Source organism: Rhyacophila brunnea, unplaced genomic scaffold, assembly GCF_057557595.1.
Source record: "Rhyacophila brunnea isolate RB1 unplaced genomic scaffold, BYU_Rbru_1.0 scaffold_16, whole genome shotgun sequence".
Lineage (NCBI taxonomy): Eukaryota > Metazoa > Arthropoda > Insecta > Trichoptera > Rhyacophilidae > Rhyacophila > Rhyacophila brunnea.
In genome coordinates this window covers 6,042,579-6,061,030 of record NW_028232816.1, presented here as the reverse complement: position 1 = coordinate 6,061,030, position 18,452 = coordinate 6,042,579, and the positions used below count along the sequence as shown (strand labels likewise).

The 18,452-nt window shown below is 34.6% G+C and overlaps 2 protein-coding genes across 5 annotated transcripts in view; one reads left to right on the top strand and one right to left on the bottom strand.

Annotated features, from left to right (window-relative positions):
• Positions 1-6,060, bottom strand: part of ITP (ion transport peptide) — a 115,856-nt gene extending 109,796 nt beyond the window's left edge. Inside the window, exon 1 of the mRNA XM_085944066.1 lies at positions 5,966-6,060. The gene's annotated coding sequence lies outside the window, so the exon portion shown is untranslated. The remainder of the gene's footprint in view (positions 1-5,965) is intronic.
• Positions 5,648-18,452, top strand: part of LOC147074266 (peroxisomal leader peptide-processing protease) — a 70,035-nt gene continuing 57,230 nt past the window's right edge. For 3 of the 4 annotated variants that reach the window (XR_015070317.1, XM_085944057.1, XM_085944056.1), the window contains exon 1: positions 5,648-5,817. Coding sequence is in view for 1 of the 4 variants with exons in the window: in XM_085944055.1 (XP_085800181.1) it covers positions 6,575-6,593 (19 nt within the window). In the remaining 3 variants the exon portion in view is untranslated. Of the gene's footprint in view, positions 5,818-6,479; positions 6,594-18,452 lie in introns of all 4 variants that reach the window. The other variant, XM_085944055.1, reaches the window with a different exon arrangement.

Below are 18,452 nucleotides of genomic sequence, written 5' to 3'. Positions count from 1 at the left end.
TTCAAGATTCTAGAATATGTCAATTAAACGAATCTTATTAGGTATAATATCTAGGTTTAATATAAACGATTCATCGAGCAAACTTTATTAGCTTATATCATTCTTATATCTTATATCCATCCGTGGCCACGATTCTATAAACACACTATTATGAACTTTTCATAATGATGTCATGAATTAAATTACATCCGGAACTGTCTTACTGTGACTTGTTGGTTTTTACAAATGAAAACAATATAAAAACGGATCTCACCATTGTATTTAAAATTAACTAGCAATCATTTTTTTTAATCACAGTGTTTCATCAGTGGTATGGTTGTTTTTTCATCGAAATTAATCTCCTACATCAGTGATGGTGAACCTATGGCACGCGACATGATTTTGCTTGGCACGTGAATATGTTATGTCGAAGAGAAAAAAATACATACATACTTACTTAGATATAATAATTAAAAAAATATTTTTTTTACAATAACGTTTTACAGATAAATATACTTAAGTAAATTATATAGAATTAAAATATAACGACGACATAGCCATGACGTGTAATTTATTCAGTTTTTAATAATATTTTTACCAATAATATTTACCGATCTATGCGCATACGGAAACGACGAAATTCATGCATAAATGACAGATCGCATTGCATAAAAAATAGCAGGCAGATACTGCAATATATGCAGATAAGCATTACGGATTGTGTTTAATTTTAATTGCATAGATCGGTTTTTAGGTTTTATTCGGAACACATTATCGCACTGACCTCAACAGGCGGCGGGTGAAGCCGCGCCGCGAACCTCTGATTTTGATGATTTACAATCATTTTACAATGCTTGAAACCACTGCCTCATCTGATCAGAGCAATTCTGGCGTCAATTTGTGCGTAAAAAACCAAACTAAATAATACTTACTGTAATACTCAATAATTCAATAATATTTTTTGAACTTTTTAATAGACTATTTTTTCATTTTTTCCCTATGAAAAACTGCTCGGCACGTCAGACAGTCTAAAAATAATATTTGAGAAATTTTGGCACGCGTACGTAAAAAGGTTCGAAAACCCTGTCCTACATATTAATTGTTTAAATACGATGTTGTATATAATTTTTTGCACGACACATTATTACGTGGTATCAGTTGGGCAGAACTCGAAGATTTCGATCCGGGTGAATGGAAAATATTCGATGAATATGGATTTCATGAAGTTATTTTCCTATCAATGTAAAGAACGACAGATTCTTCTGGCATTGCCGCTACGACGAAATCGCTTTGGAACGGTTTTACGCTCCTTTCACACTATTTGGTTTTGGCCGTACGGCAAAAAACCGAAAGGCAACATTCTTTTAGTGGCGTGAAGAACTTGTTGCCGATTCGGTTTTTTGCCGTACGGTCAAAACCGTATTAATATGAAGCGAGCGTTTTAGTGTCATATTTTGAAAGTAACGATACTGCATTTCCAGAAGAATCTGACACCATTTTACCTATGTATTAAATTCAAATTTGATATTCCGGTTGAATGTATTCTCTAGAGTAATTTGATTCTATAGAAATATAACTGAGTTAACCGTACATAACCTTGCCGTTAGGGATTGCAATACCGGTATTTCAAAACCGGTATCCAAGTATTTTTCGGTACCGAAATACCAATTTTAAAAATCAGACAATATCGATATATTAATCGGTATTGATAGTGGAAACAAAATGTATTAATAATTAACATAAAATGATTAACATGACTGTATTTTGTATCAGATTACGCGATGTCTGCTTTACTTCCATTGCCCTTAATCGACTTTGGTGACTAGCAATGACATATATAAAATATTTATTTTAATGAGATTTTTAGATAATATATTACTTATATTCTTAATTATTTGTATGTCGTAATCTTTGTTTATATTTATAATAAAGTGTAATTATCGTTTATCTTATTTTACTTTTTCATTTTAAGCTGATTTTGGTTTACTTACCCGTGACATAGGTATATTTTATCAAATTATTTATATTTTATTATATACCTATATGTATTTATTTTCACGTAGGTGCCGTTTACAATCAAATGAAAAAATATTTTACAGTGCAAATTATCAAAACTTTCTCACTCGGAAGCTCAGAAAGCTTTTCACTGCTTGGGAAAAAGTGCATGTTACATATACTTCAATTATTTCCTTTTATGAGAATACATACGATACAAGAAACATTTTCTCTTATAGGTACCTATTTAAATTTACCAATGTAAAACATATTTTATATAATGAAATAGAGTAATTTGGGAGAAGAAATGAAAGTTTAAACCCGTCTAAATCACTTGTGTTCGCTGCGGGAGCTTTTAAAGCAAAGGGAATATGTGACGCTAATGAAGTAGCTTTCTGGATTATTCAACGTTATTACTAAATGGTCACTAAATCAATTTGCGGTTGGGGTTTTATCCAAATGTCTCAATCTGCCGCCGAGCAAGTAGAATAATATTATACATCCGCAACAATGTGTATAGCACAGAACAGATTAATAAATAGATGTCCGATAGGCTATACATTATATACGTGAAATAGTGTGTTGCAACCTTCAAATATACGAATATTCAATGAGCTTCAGTGCATAAACCGAGAGCAGTTGTCAGAACGAAGGACAAGGATAGAATGTCGTATTCTTGACACGTGTTTAAGTTTATTCCATATTCTTCCATACTCGAGATCGTTAAAAGCGTACTTTAGTGAAACAGCAAATAATTTTCAACAGTAGGTGCGACGAAATTTCTCACTAGTCGCCAATCCGAGACGGACAGCGAGGTGTCCGCACGTCTATTTGTTTTGTCATGGCGTCGGATGTAAATATTCTTAAATCGTGTAAAGATGACTAAAAAACTTTACGTATGTACTTAAAAAAGAAAACATGTCAACGAATATACTATTATTATTAGTAATATAACAATAAACAAAACATTATATGGACGCAAGTTGGATTTTTATGACAAATTATATTTCATTCGGCACGCGTCATTTGCACAATCCGCGCATCGCCTAGCCACGATCTTTTTAGACCATGCCTCAACTGAAGTATTTCAGTTGCCATTAATTCTGTGTTCCCTGGGATAGTGGGATGGTGGTCGGGGATGGCGTTGGTCTCACCAGTTGCTAAAAAAATATTCCATTGAGGCTTTTTGGCATTTAAGCAGGAATGGGCATTCATTAGTCAGGTTTTTACTAATTGCGTAATTTTAAATATTTTATAGATATACGAGTATTTTTTGACTATTATCTATTATGGCTTGGTTTTCGCAGGGTTAAATTGAATTTTAAAAACTAACCAACACCATCTGTAAATTTTAGTAGTATTTCAACGAAAACAAATACGTATGGCTGACAAAGTTTAGTGTGCACTATTTGTCGCGGATCTTAACAGCCTAACCACTCTTCGCCACTGGTATATACATCGTGTACATACATGATTCGCTTTTAATCATTAAGATGGAAAACTGAATGCGGCATAGCTATGACGTCGGTCCCATAATGAAGGTGTCTGCATGCCGCGACCGGAGACCGTATTGCCAGAGAAGAGGAAGAATATATTATTATAAAATAATTATCTACGTAGTTCTAAAGATAAAATAATTTACATAGAATTAATGTGCACAGATAAATCGTAGCATTAATAAAGTCGTCATCATTTTGTAATAATAAATGTATTGAAAGCAAATCAAATAGGTAGGTACTTATGTAAATGTAATATAATATAAATAGGTAATCATTATTCATGCAAAGCGCCATTATCGAACGGAAAAGTATCTCTTGTCATACAATTTAAACGATTTCTATGAATATTAGTCCAAGAAAGCCATTAAATAATTATCATTCTAATTTCCATTGTAGAGCAAGACCCACCCAGATAGATCGACGTGTTAAAATAATTGTTGTGGTTTCAAACATATACCTACCTGAACAGTTAAATAGAGCAAAACAATGACTTGTCAGTTTTTTTAATAACACTTAATAATAGGTACTAGGAATGATAATAAAATAACATATAACTTGCTGAAGTGCCTACCTGACAGTGCTTGGGCGTGTTCTATAATATTTTTAATATTTGGCAGGTGGCACTTTTATTTTGAGATAACGAATAATAAAATGTTTATGTTCTCAATCGATTATCTCAGAAAGTAAATCAACAATATCCGCGTTTGCATTTTTCTATCTTGAAACCAACACGAGGAATACTTACTAATATGGGAGAAGGTTTCAGATTGTCCCATGCTTGGGGCGCCAGAAGAAAAAAATAACTCTATTAAATTATGTTTTTTGTATTGGAATAAGCTACTTTTGTAACTAACACCGATTTTAAAGTTGATTTTTCTACTGGTTTGAATGTTATTTTATTAGGTTCTTCGACACAAAAAATACTTACTTGTTCAAAATGTTATCCTTTAAATTCTGGCATTCATAACTCATTTTCGTCAAGTAATAGTGGAATATGTTCACTTTGAAAATACACCCTCCAAGTATTGATTATTTATAATTTTATTGAAAAATAACGCCAAAATGTAGATAGGTAGGTACGTACTTAATAGACTCAGAACAAAGCTTATAATTATTATTTTAATAAATTGGCTAAAATAAGAGTTTGTGGGATCAAGCTCGTGATTAATATTATAATGATATTGTTTTTTTTTATTAATTATAACTTTTTCCCGCCATGGCTAGAACTTTTTAAAAATTAATCGTGCTTAAATGTTATCATAATCAATGTAGTAGGTAGAGGTAAACTTCGGGGTTGGAATTCGAATTCACATGGCCGGTTTCAAAAAATTAAGCCTATCAAACAATAATCTCAAAATATTATAAACATTGCAAAGAGATTAGCTAATCTCTTTGGAACATTGTCATATCGGAGGCTCAGCTAATGACGATATCGTGGCCCCCACATCCTAAAGCGGGCCCCCAGGCTAGGATCATTGGCAGAGGGGCCCCTCTACCTATCGCTAAGGATAAAGGCAGTGTGACGCTCTATGGTAGCATTTTCAAAATGGTGTAGGTACGCGATAAAATTAATGTGTATATTTAGTGTTTTTTTTTGTATATTTCATTACATCAGCTATTTGAATTATGGGGTTGTTGAGTATTGATATACAATTAAAAATAACCGCATCATTTTAAATGCAGGCGACGTTTTTTACTTGTAGGTATTGCAATTTTTTGATGTGTGTTTATCTCACTGATCTGGCGACTCGCCTCGCCGGGCCCCTCCTGAGCACGGGCCCCCTTGTGGTGGTCACGGGCGATATACAGTAATAAAAATAAAGGCAATCGAAGATTCTGGTTCAGCTTCAACATATCATTATCCTTTTACCCACCAGCTCTTTACAAAGTGCAGATCGACATTACAATTTTCAGCCTCAAGAGAGGAACTAAAAAAAAATAATGACGCCATATAAAATTAAAGAAAATCTGTACTTATAATAATCTATACTACCTATCTAAATTACGATAGTCTGCAATTTAAATATTAATAATGTGTTTTAATTTACGATATCTTACAAATGGTAATAATAAAAAACAGACGATATTTTTCCAACAGTGAAAATAATTGTCGGTACATGTATACCCAATGAAATAAAATTGTGCAAGTTCCGACATTCATTTTTGATACAGGCAATACTGGTGGTGAACTTTGTTCGTACGAAATCTTGTGTAGAGTGTCTGTCAAAACAACTTTTAAAATAGAAAAATAATAGTTACACACTCTGAGTATCACAAAAACCTACAAGATTTTAACTTATTTATGGATACATAAATATTCTAACCGATCAAAGACTCGTGTCAGGTAAGCAATTTAAATAATTATTATGGTATTGTACAGATGTAACATAACCTCATTTCAGTACTTTGACGTTTATACGAACTTGTTTTTATTATGTTTTCGTATATTTTCGTGCACGAGTTTAAATATTACTATTAATTTTAGAACTCACCTAATGTTTTTGCGAACTGTCACTTGTAACTGTGATAATCGCCAAAGTCTTTCGTCGTATGGAATATTTGTCGAAAAATATCTCGAAAACTTTCATAACGGCTGCAAATTAAAGTGACGAACCGTCGACCGGTCGTTTAAAAATTAGAAAAAAACACTTTGATTTTTATTATAGACACTTTTCTTTTATTTATAAACTTTTAAACTATTCGGGCACCATCGTATTTGAGATCACTTGTCACTATATTCCAATTAGGTACGTAGACACTTTCAAATCGATGTTATATTGCGCTTCCAAAGACAAGTATTGTGTTGATACTTTGTTGTGTCGATTGTGTTTTGTTTTTAATTAATATTCGACGATAATGCGACGTTTCCCGGTCGATAATAATAATATATCGATTGTTTATGGTTTTCGGCGACCGTTAACGACTTTTTTCAGTAGTCTATTTAATATATTGCGCTCCCATCTGGCCCGTGATTTGTCTGATGAATTTGTGTGTGTTGGTGTACAGGATGCAGCTCATTAAGTAAAGGAACATGTTTGCGATGGCAGACAACGCGCGATGGGAAAAGGTTCAATGCGAATTAAAATGACGGTCGAGCGGAAATGTATCACAATAAATTAGGTATATATAAAAATATATATTCCATGTAAAATTTTTGGTAGTCTTCCCTTTCATCTGAATCTACGAAAAACACGCTGTTTTAAATTTCTATCATTACTAATAATAATTGTCCTAATAAGGACACCGTTATAAATTGATTTAACATTTGAAGGTGTGTGAAAAAACTTTCGAATACATTTTATAGTATAAATAGCTGTTCAAGTATACATTATTATTATTTGAAAATTATCTCTTTGTTCACTGAGTCCACGTCTTTTAAAATTAATATTGTTCACTGATTTTATTCGTCACGTTTTAGAACTTTACTGTTTAATTACAGTTTATATATGTAGTTAAAATTAAAATATTGTTATATAATATGTGTATATATGTCCTGCTATGAGTATTTTAATCTTTTATTGAAGTTCATAATCAGGCAATTCATTTACAAAATCCACTTTTCCGGTTTAGCAGTTACACACACAACTTTTTACACTGCGGCATTTGATTCAATGACCTTGTCGACGTCTTCACTTTAATACCGCTTTGCGATGTTCTGATTCCTTTAATAAGTCACCGTCAAGAATAGGTCAAAACTATCCCACACATATAAACAATACGGAATGACCATAATGCCAAGAATGAAACAGTAATTACAAAGAAAAATTCACACCAATGTTTTCATGTTTCAGCGAAACCATTGTCAATAAAAATCTTAGCCAAGTATACAAAATTGCGGGGCATTGAGAAAATAATCAAACCTCGTATTTAGAACATCCTTTGACTTTTTTAAACACGTATGTCACTCTGCCCCGCGTTATTTCGTGACTGCTCCGTTGCCTACCTATCAGACACAATTTCAACGCGCATTCTATAATTCCGTCAATTGACTTCCACCTACAGAATGATAATAAAATATAAACAAAAATCGCCAAAGATTATAAACCGGCATTTGTCCTACATAGAGAAAGATAAAATAATAGAGAGGAAGTGTAATTGTGTTTATTGTTGAATGAAAATCAACCTAGTTTTTTTGGAACAATATAACCATCCTACTAATTGTAATTACTTGCCTAATAGTTTATGATCGATCAATTCAAATATAGGGACGTACTGACGCATTTTCGCATTATTTCACACTATACGGTGTTAACCGTACGGAAAAAATCGAACGGTAAATAATAATCCGAATCGGCAACACTTTCATGCTCTTTTCACACTATACGGTTTATGAACGGTTTTTTTCCGTTACAAGCTCAGTTTGTCGCTACTGACCCGAGTGACCGTACGACTTAAAATCGTCTAATGTGAAAGCGTGCCGGTCACATACACTACTGAGTCATCGGTGGCCGTCCGAGCGCCGTGAATACAGTCAGTGGTGATAAACGGCTGCTATACGGTGCCGTTTCGGTTTTTAACCGTTGTCATGTAATGCGAAAAGGACCATGCTCTTCTTCACGTGACTAAAAGAATATCGCCATTCGATTTTTTGCCGTACGGTCAAAACCGTATAATGTTAAAGGAGCGGCTAGCCGGTCAAGCGTGTTAACCGAGATAGACGACAGCGACGGGATTTAAAATATACGATGACTGTAGCGATGTAGTTTTGTCGCGCAAGAGACGCGACAGTATTGCTTATATACCAGTAGTGTCATCTGTTTACCATACTTTTATTTAACTTCTTGGCCGTACCATTGAAATGAGTAAACTACTTTCTTCGATTGTTGCTTTTAATCGTTGTTTTACCTTCGTCCACGCTTTCTTGCGGTTCTGAAATGTCATGATGTGCGTTGATCGAACCGCTCACGCAGATTCGTCAGCCAAGAAGTACGTCTTCTTCCTTATTGTTTTCTGCCCCCATTTTCTCATGTATGGTGAACTGAAGCCAGTGGCGGTTTAAAGCATATTGTGGTTTGACCCCCCAGCGCTAGAAAGGAAGTCAACAAACTTTTTTGAAATTAGTTTGTTTTCATTATTACCCAATTAAACTGACACCACAATCCATTTAACCACATGGCCTTAAAGCACAACCATAATCCAGTTATTTATATCTCAAGCTATTTCCCTCCAGTTTTGTATGACATTATGATTTCGAACCAATTATGCCAAACAAAAGAATTCGAGATTGTCAAAGCTCACTCAGTTGTAAAAAACCAAAATAAAATTGTGCTATCGTCATGAGTATTATCTTCTTATGATATCCTCTACTAGAGGGCGGCCACTATCAGGCAAATCTTTTATTTGTTAAAAAATGCTCACCAAACATATCCGAGCAACTGCAATTAGACCAATCACAGATATTGGATGGTAATATCGTAATTTTGTTTTTTGATTTCTCATAGTAAAACCGAGCAGCTTTCGTTTTTCATGACTTGAGACGTTTCCTGGAGGCGGCCAAGACCCACATTGAGTTGTAATACCAGTGATAACGATGATTATTAATTTAAAATTTTCTTGATTCTTATAATTCTAATCCTAAAACCCGCCTAACGTATCCCAATACGATGGATGGGTGATTCCTGAAAAGTGTTGGAATAATATGATTATAATGGGTGTCTAATTTAGGAGATACGGGAAGTGTATGTCTTACAGTCACTGTATAACATCGACAATGCAGGTGTATGGAGACCATGCGCCATATATGCAATAAATTCGAATGGGTATATAACAGGGAACTCAGAAATAATGGGAACTGAAATACATAACGGGTAAGGCGAAGCAGGTAACCGACTCGAGTAAGGAAGAACCGGGTTAAACTTACACACGTGTTAAGAATACGTTTTACGTCGAATACTAAAAACTGCTCTCGGTTTATGCATTTACGCTCATTTAATGTTGGTGTATTACACACACTATTGCACGTGCATAATGCGTGCTTCATTTTCGTAGGACACTCACACATTCTAAACCCTGCATCAAGATGCGGCGTATTGAATATAGCCTATGGGTATTCTATTTATTATCTGTTCTGTGGTATATAAATTGAAAGAATGCCAATGTTATATCTTTTAGGTAAGAGAAGATTCCATGGATTTTTTTCACCTGTCTGCAGAGCCAATACGGCATATTATTAATTCTAATCATTAGTAGATGCGGATGTCAACATTTGGAAAGTATTCATTGCTCTGACATGCCAGATGAAATAATAAAATTAATTTACATAACTTCATCATTTTTTTTTATCGAAAACTGTATAATACACAAGATTTAAGAATGTACCAGTCTTCATTCAACATACTATACGACTTGAATCAACCTATAAAAAAAATCTTCACCGAATGGGACTTGAACCCACGTGAATATCAATGCATACCTCTCAAACACTATCCACACAGAAATTTTATAATCAAGAAGTTATTTCAAATTCCGTCAATTTTTTATAATGTTAATCAAGGTGTTAAAGTACTTATTCGAGGATGTCGTTAGGATTTTGCTTAGTGTTAGTTTATATTTTCTTTAATTACTGCACGTGATTTTATATAATAATAACACTAACAACGATAATTAAGTCAATAAAAAGTCGAAAATAAAGAAAAAAATATTATTTGTTGATAAAATATATTAAATACTAAACTTGCAGAACATTTTTTTTAATATTTTTTAAATCTATATATTTTTGTATGTTGGGTTATTTTTGTTAAATAAATAAACACTTTTATGCAAAATAAACATAACATATGTTTCTTTTCACCCTGGCGAATGCAACAAATATTTTTCTTATTTATTTTTCAACTACGAAAAAATTCTTTGTCGAACATGTGATAGTTACATTCATTCGAGCTAATATGGCAAAGGAAAATTTCTTTTACAATATTTTTGCGTGTGGACTGTGCGGGGGATGAAAAAATGTGTGCGGACATATATTGGTATTCAAAATTCTGTATAAAGTGTGTTCCGCTCTTTGAGTAGAAACGTCAGCGCGTATTTACAATGCAGTTAAGTTTGAATCAATGTTTTACTGCAAATGTTAATAAAATACAATTGCCTTCGCGTAGTGCATGGAAGTGTTCGTCCCGTCGCCAGTTATAAGTGGCCATTATCCATTTTGTCAAGGGCCTCCGGAGACGAACTGTAAACGTTGGCCGCAACAATGGAGCCCGAGTTTGAATAGTGATTCAATAAATTTATTGTGAGACTCCTGATCCGCGCCTCCCTCCCATCCTCCGTACGCTACTGCGCCCCAATGGAGATTATTGCCAATATTATCTTATTATCAAATTAGTGTTATTTACGTGGTAGAATTTTTGTGTTTTGAATTAAATGCTTGCCTCTTCATTACATTACTGCATGGTGTAGAATCGTAGACCTTGATATATGAGCTGGAATCATTGTGAAGTGGTACTATGGGTAGGGCAAACGCGATTCTCAGTTATACTGGTATTATTTGCTAATGTTGAAACAGGCATTGTACCAAGCAATACCAATACAAATGAGAATTGCTTTTGCCATACCTATGATGCCACTAGAATGTGTGCATTATATTTGGGTTTGTAATCCCGACCGATCTGTTGCTAAAATTGAAAACATTTAAGTCGGCAGCATTTCTGGATTAAATTTCATATGATTTCCGCCTAGAACAATTGGAACAGTTAAGGCTGGTATAAATATTTCAGGGCGTGGGAGCTGACCCTTTTTTGAATTGCTCCGCTCCAGGTAATAATTTTAATAAAATGTTAAAAAGAAATTAAACAAATGTTAAAAAATAACCGGCAGCAAATCGTCTTTCACTTCTTCCCGATTCTTCTCACTTAGAATCAATTCAAATGATTCCAATGTTGCAAAGTGTCAAATATAATATTTTCATTGGATTTTAGGACGAAATTTTAATAATTATAAAAAAAAACATCCGGAGCAATGGAGCACTACAAATCTTTGGTGCTCCGGCTCCGCTCCTGCTCTGGGTAAAACCCCATTGCTACACTGCTCCGTGCTCCTGCTCCGAGCTCCGCTCCAACGCTCAATGTACATTTTTTCCAGAATTTCTTCATTTAAAGATGAAATTTCCCCGTTTTCGTTTCCCACAACCTATTCCTAAATTTTTTCCACAAAAATGGTATTCTACAACGATAGGGCACCATTGAGACTGAACGATACTTAAACCAAAATTTAGATAATTTTCCACATATATGGAAACGTAACTAGACTTAAGTACAGACGTCTTAAGTTATTTGATATTTTTAACTGGTTTATATACTTAATAGTTATTTCGAAATTATGGTTCATACTTATACTATAGTAGATATTGTAGACCCTTGATCTAATACGTAAATACTGGATAGATCACTTGTAGTGTTGTGTGCTTAGGGAAAAAGCCAACAACATTCCCAGCACAGGAGGATTATTTCGCAAATTATATTTCCACGGAGGTAAACCCATATTTACGTAAATATTTCCTATAACTTAAAACCTGATTTGAAATCTATACGTAAGACGAATTTCCTTTTGACTTTGAATTCTTATTGTTTCTCTTGAATTGGCTATTGGCCTTATTACATAGGTTGAAAAACGTAATCGAACGTAAATCAATGATTTTAATTGCATGTTAATATTGATTTTACGGCTCGGTCTCCAGAAGCACTTAAATAGGCATCTACGTAGTCAACTACTGCAAACATGAGACTCCGATTAAGTCCATTTCGCACGATTAACCACGTACCTACATCCAAATATAAATGCCGGAGGATCCACCAGCAAATTGGGATATGTGGTGACGCTAGATTGTTCGAACTGAAGAAGGTTTCTGGACGAGGCCAAGACCCGCCAAGATAGAGACAAAAATGAATTTCGGTCGACAAAACAGGAGCGCGCCAAGCGGGGGTGTTGTGGATGCGAAATTATTATTTACTAACATTATTACTAGTTACTTAAATAATCTAAATCTTATATTAAGATATATAAAGTACCTAGGTACTGCCGAAGAGCACTAGCCACAAAGCAGTAGATTTAATGTATTATTACCTTATTTGTCATATTCTATGCATCACAGTCAAAAACATAGAAAAGCATTATTTGAATGTTTCAATAGGTCAGTATTATAGCATAATAAATAAAACGTTTCTATTTATAGTAGGTACCTACATACTTAATTATTTGTACGACGAAGGGGGGCAGAAAATGAATTGAGTCTTACGATATACCTATTTAAAGAAAAAGCGAGTTGTCTTATAAGTTTGTTTCACATATAATATAAAACTCGCCTGCGGCGCAATTATCTTTATCATCATTAAATATTTTACTATAAATTGTGCTCGATTCAATTATTTTCAATTGTTTCACGATATTTGGATGATATTTTAGTTTCAAAAAGCACTGTCTCTTTTCTATCGAGAAATGTTTGTCACCATTTTCCCCACATGATAAACCACATGGAGGTAGATATCGAGGGAAAGTGAAATTGAGAGCTGCGCGCGCACACCGTTACGAAAGTGCGCGACGGTATGAAGTTAGCTGCGAATCAGTCAGCTGTATACAAACGCAAATTTATTTCCATTCGAAATTCCTTACGTAAACAAATGATTAAACGTCAGAGTGACAGTTCTTACTTTAAAAATAAAAAAAGTTAAAGTGTATTGAATAAACCAACGGCGCTCCAATAAGCGGCTCTCTTTTTAATAGTTGTTAATTTGAGGAGCCAGGAGGATAACGCGATGTTTGCTTTGAACTGCTGCTAACTGTGGGGGGCATTTCGTTTGTCAAGATGTGTGGTATTATTTTGAAAATTGTTTGAGAGATAACTGATTCTGAAATCATCGTATTGGCGGGTTCTTATAAATTTCAAACATAAGTACTTCAGCCCACTATGTCTACATTTCGCTTTTTATTTTCCTACAATATTGCCTACCTACCTACTTACATTACGAGCGTGGCGAAATACGTAGTTGCGGTTAATTTACTTTCTGCTTCGTCATCCATTTTTAGCCACAATCTGTTCTAAAAATAGATCGCCTGATCTGTCAATGTCGTTTCACGTTAACACTCGCCGTGCGATGATAGTCGTGATTTATCTATATAACTTTGTTACCTGAGTATCTTGAGTAAATCAGCGGTATTCAATATTTATTTAAGTATTTGTTTATTTAAAAAACAAAAGATTGTGGACATCACAAATCTAAATTCAAGATGTTCACAACATGAGATTTACATTATAACAAATATTACCCTCACAAGAAAGAAGAAGAGAATAGGTATATTATATAATAATAATAATAACATTAATAAATAAAAAAACGTAAATGTACAATTTTATATAGAAAAATAATTACAAGATAAAAATAACTTTTGATATACTTACAACGTTTTTAAATTTTCTGTTGAATCATATAAACTTGACTTGACTAGCTTAAACGATCAAAAAAATTTGTACTTGATAGAAATAATATTGAAATGTCATTTTGACATGTCATATGATATTCCACGCACGTATATATTATTAATTTAGTTGCTAGGGCCCCAGAAGCAACCAATAATGGTGTCGAAATAACTTTTCATACAAAACAGAATTAACTGAAAATGAATTCAATTCTACTTAAAGATGGCTAAAAGTATTTAAAAAAATGCATTGGCATCGTGTTCTGATAAAATATATTCTAAAAGTTGTCTAGCTGGTCGGGAAGTTAGTTAAAAATCGATTGCAAGATTTGTACCGGACAAAGAACCACCGGACAAATAAGAATACTAGCTAAGAAAAAATCTGCGAAAAACATTAATTATTACTGGTATTTCTAACAAAAGAATGTATTTTCATTCAAGGTTGATACTATCAATGAATATTTTAATATTTTTTTTTAAATTTTCGACATGCATTTACATTTAAGTACCCAAGAAGTGTTGGAAATTATGAAAGCAATTACAACCTTTTTCATTTAAATCTATATTTCATTATAATAGCATATTTTTTTTAAAATAAGTACTATTCCATGTAAAAACAAATGAATGCAAATTGCATATTCCGTAAGAATTAATAGCGATATGGTAAATACTTAGTTATCATTTTTTTAAGTAAAGAAAAAGCATGATTTAAATTAGACATCATTTTATCACAAAGTAGGTAGGTACTTAAGCAATTATTTAATTGAGGTAGGTACCTACTTGCGTTAGTTTAAGTTAAATCCATAAACTCTTGCTAAAACTTTGTTGTGACGTTAAGTAGGTACCTAATCAATTATATTGTTATTCTTCTCCTTCCTGACGTACAGCCCTGTGTGGATATTGGCCTATTCTATTGTCTACCTTCATCCAGGTCATTTCAAAGTTGCTTTCCGCCAGTTCTGGAAGCCCAAGGTCTTTTATGCAACTCGACACTATCTCTCCATCTTACACTAGTTCGACCAGGTCTTCGTTTGATTTCCCGAATGTCCGTTTCTTTGTCGGGCCAATTTTATGGACTGTACAATGTGTGGGCTGCTGTACGAAGCGTGCAGCTCGTTATCGTATCTAACCGACTGTGTGCCATTGTTGGGTCCGGGGATACCGCGCAGCATGCCCCGGTTAAATGAGCCCAGCAAATGAGACCGATCATTGCCAACTCGAGTAGAAAGCCGATACATTCACAACGACTGGTCCTACTTTTTCCGCCCCTCCCGTTGTTGTCTATGTATGAACTGTCATTGTTCTATAGAGTGCTCATACTGACGCGTCAGTCGTGTTCACACATGAATGGTTTGATTTGAATAGATAAGTTACATGATAAATAATACACTAGCATTAACACACCTTCTACAAATGTAATGCATAAATAAATGTTACATATTTTTTGGAAATCGATATTACCACCGGTTTTTGTGTGAAGGACTAGTCTGACTTTGACAGCCGATGAATAACAGGAATATATTATATTATTTATAATTTATTAATATATTTGATTTGAAAATGTTTTATAATTCAATTTGAAACGAGAAAGAGCGAATCAATATGTCAAGCAATCAGGGATCTGATTTTTACAGCTGAAAAGTGGACCACTCGTTGATTGTGCAAAAAGTTATGCTCAGGCTTTATTAATCTAAAGATGGCGGTGGACCGGTCCAATTAATGTTTTTATACAAAATTCATTTTAGAAGCACCTTTGTTAGACTATTGCGATATTTGCCCTTAAATTATTGTACGTAAAATTTGCGGCACGCCAGTTGAGAAGTTCTGCCCAAGTAAATACTAAAATATTACTATTTTTCAAGATTGTTTGACGATTCATTTTTCCGTCTTAAAGTTCATATTAACCGAGGTAGCTCGATGATTCATTATGTAACGTGTACTTACCTAATTGTCTTTTAGAAACTTTGATATTGAGTCTTTTAATATATGGACAAACAAATCTTTTTTGTCATATACGGAAATATCAATTGCACATAATGACCACATGATTTTTTTAATGAATTCAGTGTACCATACAAGGTCTCGATTACAGAAAAGGAATAAAACAACATTTTGACGTAGTATGTACCGAGTTGTTAGTTAATAATGTGTTACCGTCACTGATTGTCTGTCTGTGGACGTCTTATTGCGAATTGATAAATTGGTACTAATTAGAGATTGTAATCTATGATATAATTTTTAATCCTGGGTAACAGGGGTTAATAAAATCAATTCTTCCAAATAACGAACAACAGCGACATACAACCACCATAGTCTTCTTCTTTAGCCATATGCGCCCCTTAACTGGAGCATATGGACACCACGCGGCGCCTCCAAGAATCCCTGTCGCTCGCCAGTCTTCTTGCTTCGTTCCAGGTCAAACCAGCATCCCAAAGCTCCGCCGTATACACTCTGTAGATTGTATTTAGCGGCCTTCCAGGTCACCGGAATCCGGTCGGCTTGAAGAACAGGCAAGCCAGGTCCAACGTCGCCTCTTCACTTTCACCGTGATGAGAGGCTGCTTGGTGCGTTCTCTTATCTCCTCGTTGCTCCTAAAGTCATACCACTGCACACCCAGTATTCGTCGCAAACATCTGTTTCGAAGCTCAGTATACGGTTGCTCTGAGCCTTCGTAAGGTGCCATGATTCGCTACCGTAAAGCAGCACCGTCAGAATGCAAGCGTCGAATAGGCGGCATTTGGTTTTGACCGAGTACAATCGTGAGTCCCAGACATTTCGCATCGAGTTGAATGTTGCTCCAGCCATTCCCATTTGGATAGCGAGCTATTTCTGCAAAATGCCATCTCCCGTGATGTGTACCCCCAGGTACTTGAAGCTGTCGAAGCTCTCGATGTTTTGTCCATCGCTAATCACAGGGAAATCTGGATCAGGACAGGTACTATTGCACAAGACGTTGGTTTTCTTCGCGTTGATTTTCAAACCAACACGAGAGGAGTTGTTATGCAACCTGTCGATTGTCTCTTGAATGCCCTCGATTGAGTTGTCGAATAGGCGGCATTTGGTTTTGACCGAGTACAATCGTGAGTCCCAGACATTTCGCATCGAGTTGAATGTTGCTCCAGCCATTCCCATTTGGATAGCGAGCTATTTCTGCAAAATGCCATCTCCCGTGATGTGTACCCCCAGGTACTTGAAGCTGTCGAAGCTCTCGATGTTTTGTCCATCGCTAATCACAGGGAAATCTGGATCAGGACAGGTACTATTGCACAAGACGTTGGTTTTCTTCGCGTTGATTTTCAAACCAACACGAGAGGAGTTGTTATGCAACCTGTCGATTGTCTCTTGAATGCCCTCGATTGAGTTGTCGAATAGGACAGCATCATCGGCAGTAGCCATAGTCAGTAGCACTTTATTTTAATGTTGTGATTTTCTTGTATAGTTTTATAATAATGAATATGTTTACCAATCCGATAATTATAAAATATGTATAAAATCATAAATTAACCGCTTTAGTTGATAAAAACATGTTAATTAAACTGATACAAAAATAATGCCGATATTAAGGGATCAACACATCAAACGTTTTTCGAAAACATATTGCATATTTACTATCCAATGGATTTTGTATGCATTTTTCTTAGATTGACGTCTGTTATTAATAATTATCATATTATATTATACCTACACTGATTATTTTGTAAGCTCGCGGTTTAAGCGTCGGCCTATAACGTCACGGGTTCGAACTTTGGGTCTTTGCCAGAAACCAAAGTTTGTTTTTTAATATGTGTTTGAGTCAGAGTATGGACCTAATAAATTGAGCAAGTGGCTAACATTCATTTCTCGTAAAAAAAATGCTTTAATACAAACCTACACTCTGTGGGGGGTCATATAATCTTCTTAGGATCGGACATGGTAAAAAAGAATTAGGAATGCTGAACATGCTGAGTTCGAGGAAGTAGTCGCCCTGGGCGCAAAACTACAGCTTTGTCGAATGTCGAAAAATACTAATTTTCTTATATCGCCAATAATGCCAATTTAGTATTGAGAACTGCTGGTTTATAAAGCAGTGTAAATAGTGTCGACTGAACGCAGCCTCAGAAAATTTAATTAATTATGAACTACCTTAGGTCACAAATGAACCAATAACGTTTATGTATAGGTACTATCAATAAATTACTCAACTGCCAAAAATATTTAAATACCTATTCGCGAACTTCAAAACTCGCAAAGTGAATTTAACAACGTGTACTTATATAATATTACAAGCTGACCCGGCAAACGTTGTTCTGCCATATAAATTATTTCTAGTGAATATTTTGGTTGTTAAATAAAAAATAACGAATGTATCATAAGTGTGTGGGGATAGGATATATGACAGAAAGAGGAATAGAGCGCTGTAGACGATGACCGCCGATAAAAACGAAAATACATCAACCATTCATTTTCTCAATTCAAAATGAGTAATGATGTTCATAATAAATGAATTACCTGTGACAGGATCTCGTTGTTTAATGTTTATGCAATATCCGTCTTGTCCCTTCCAGAAAATTAGCGGATATTGGAGAGCGTCGT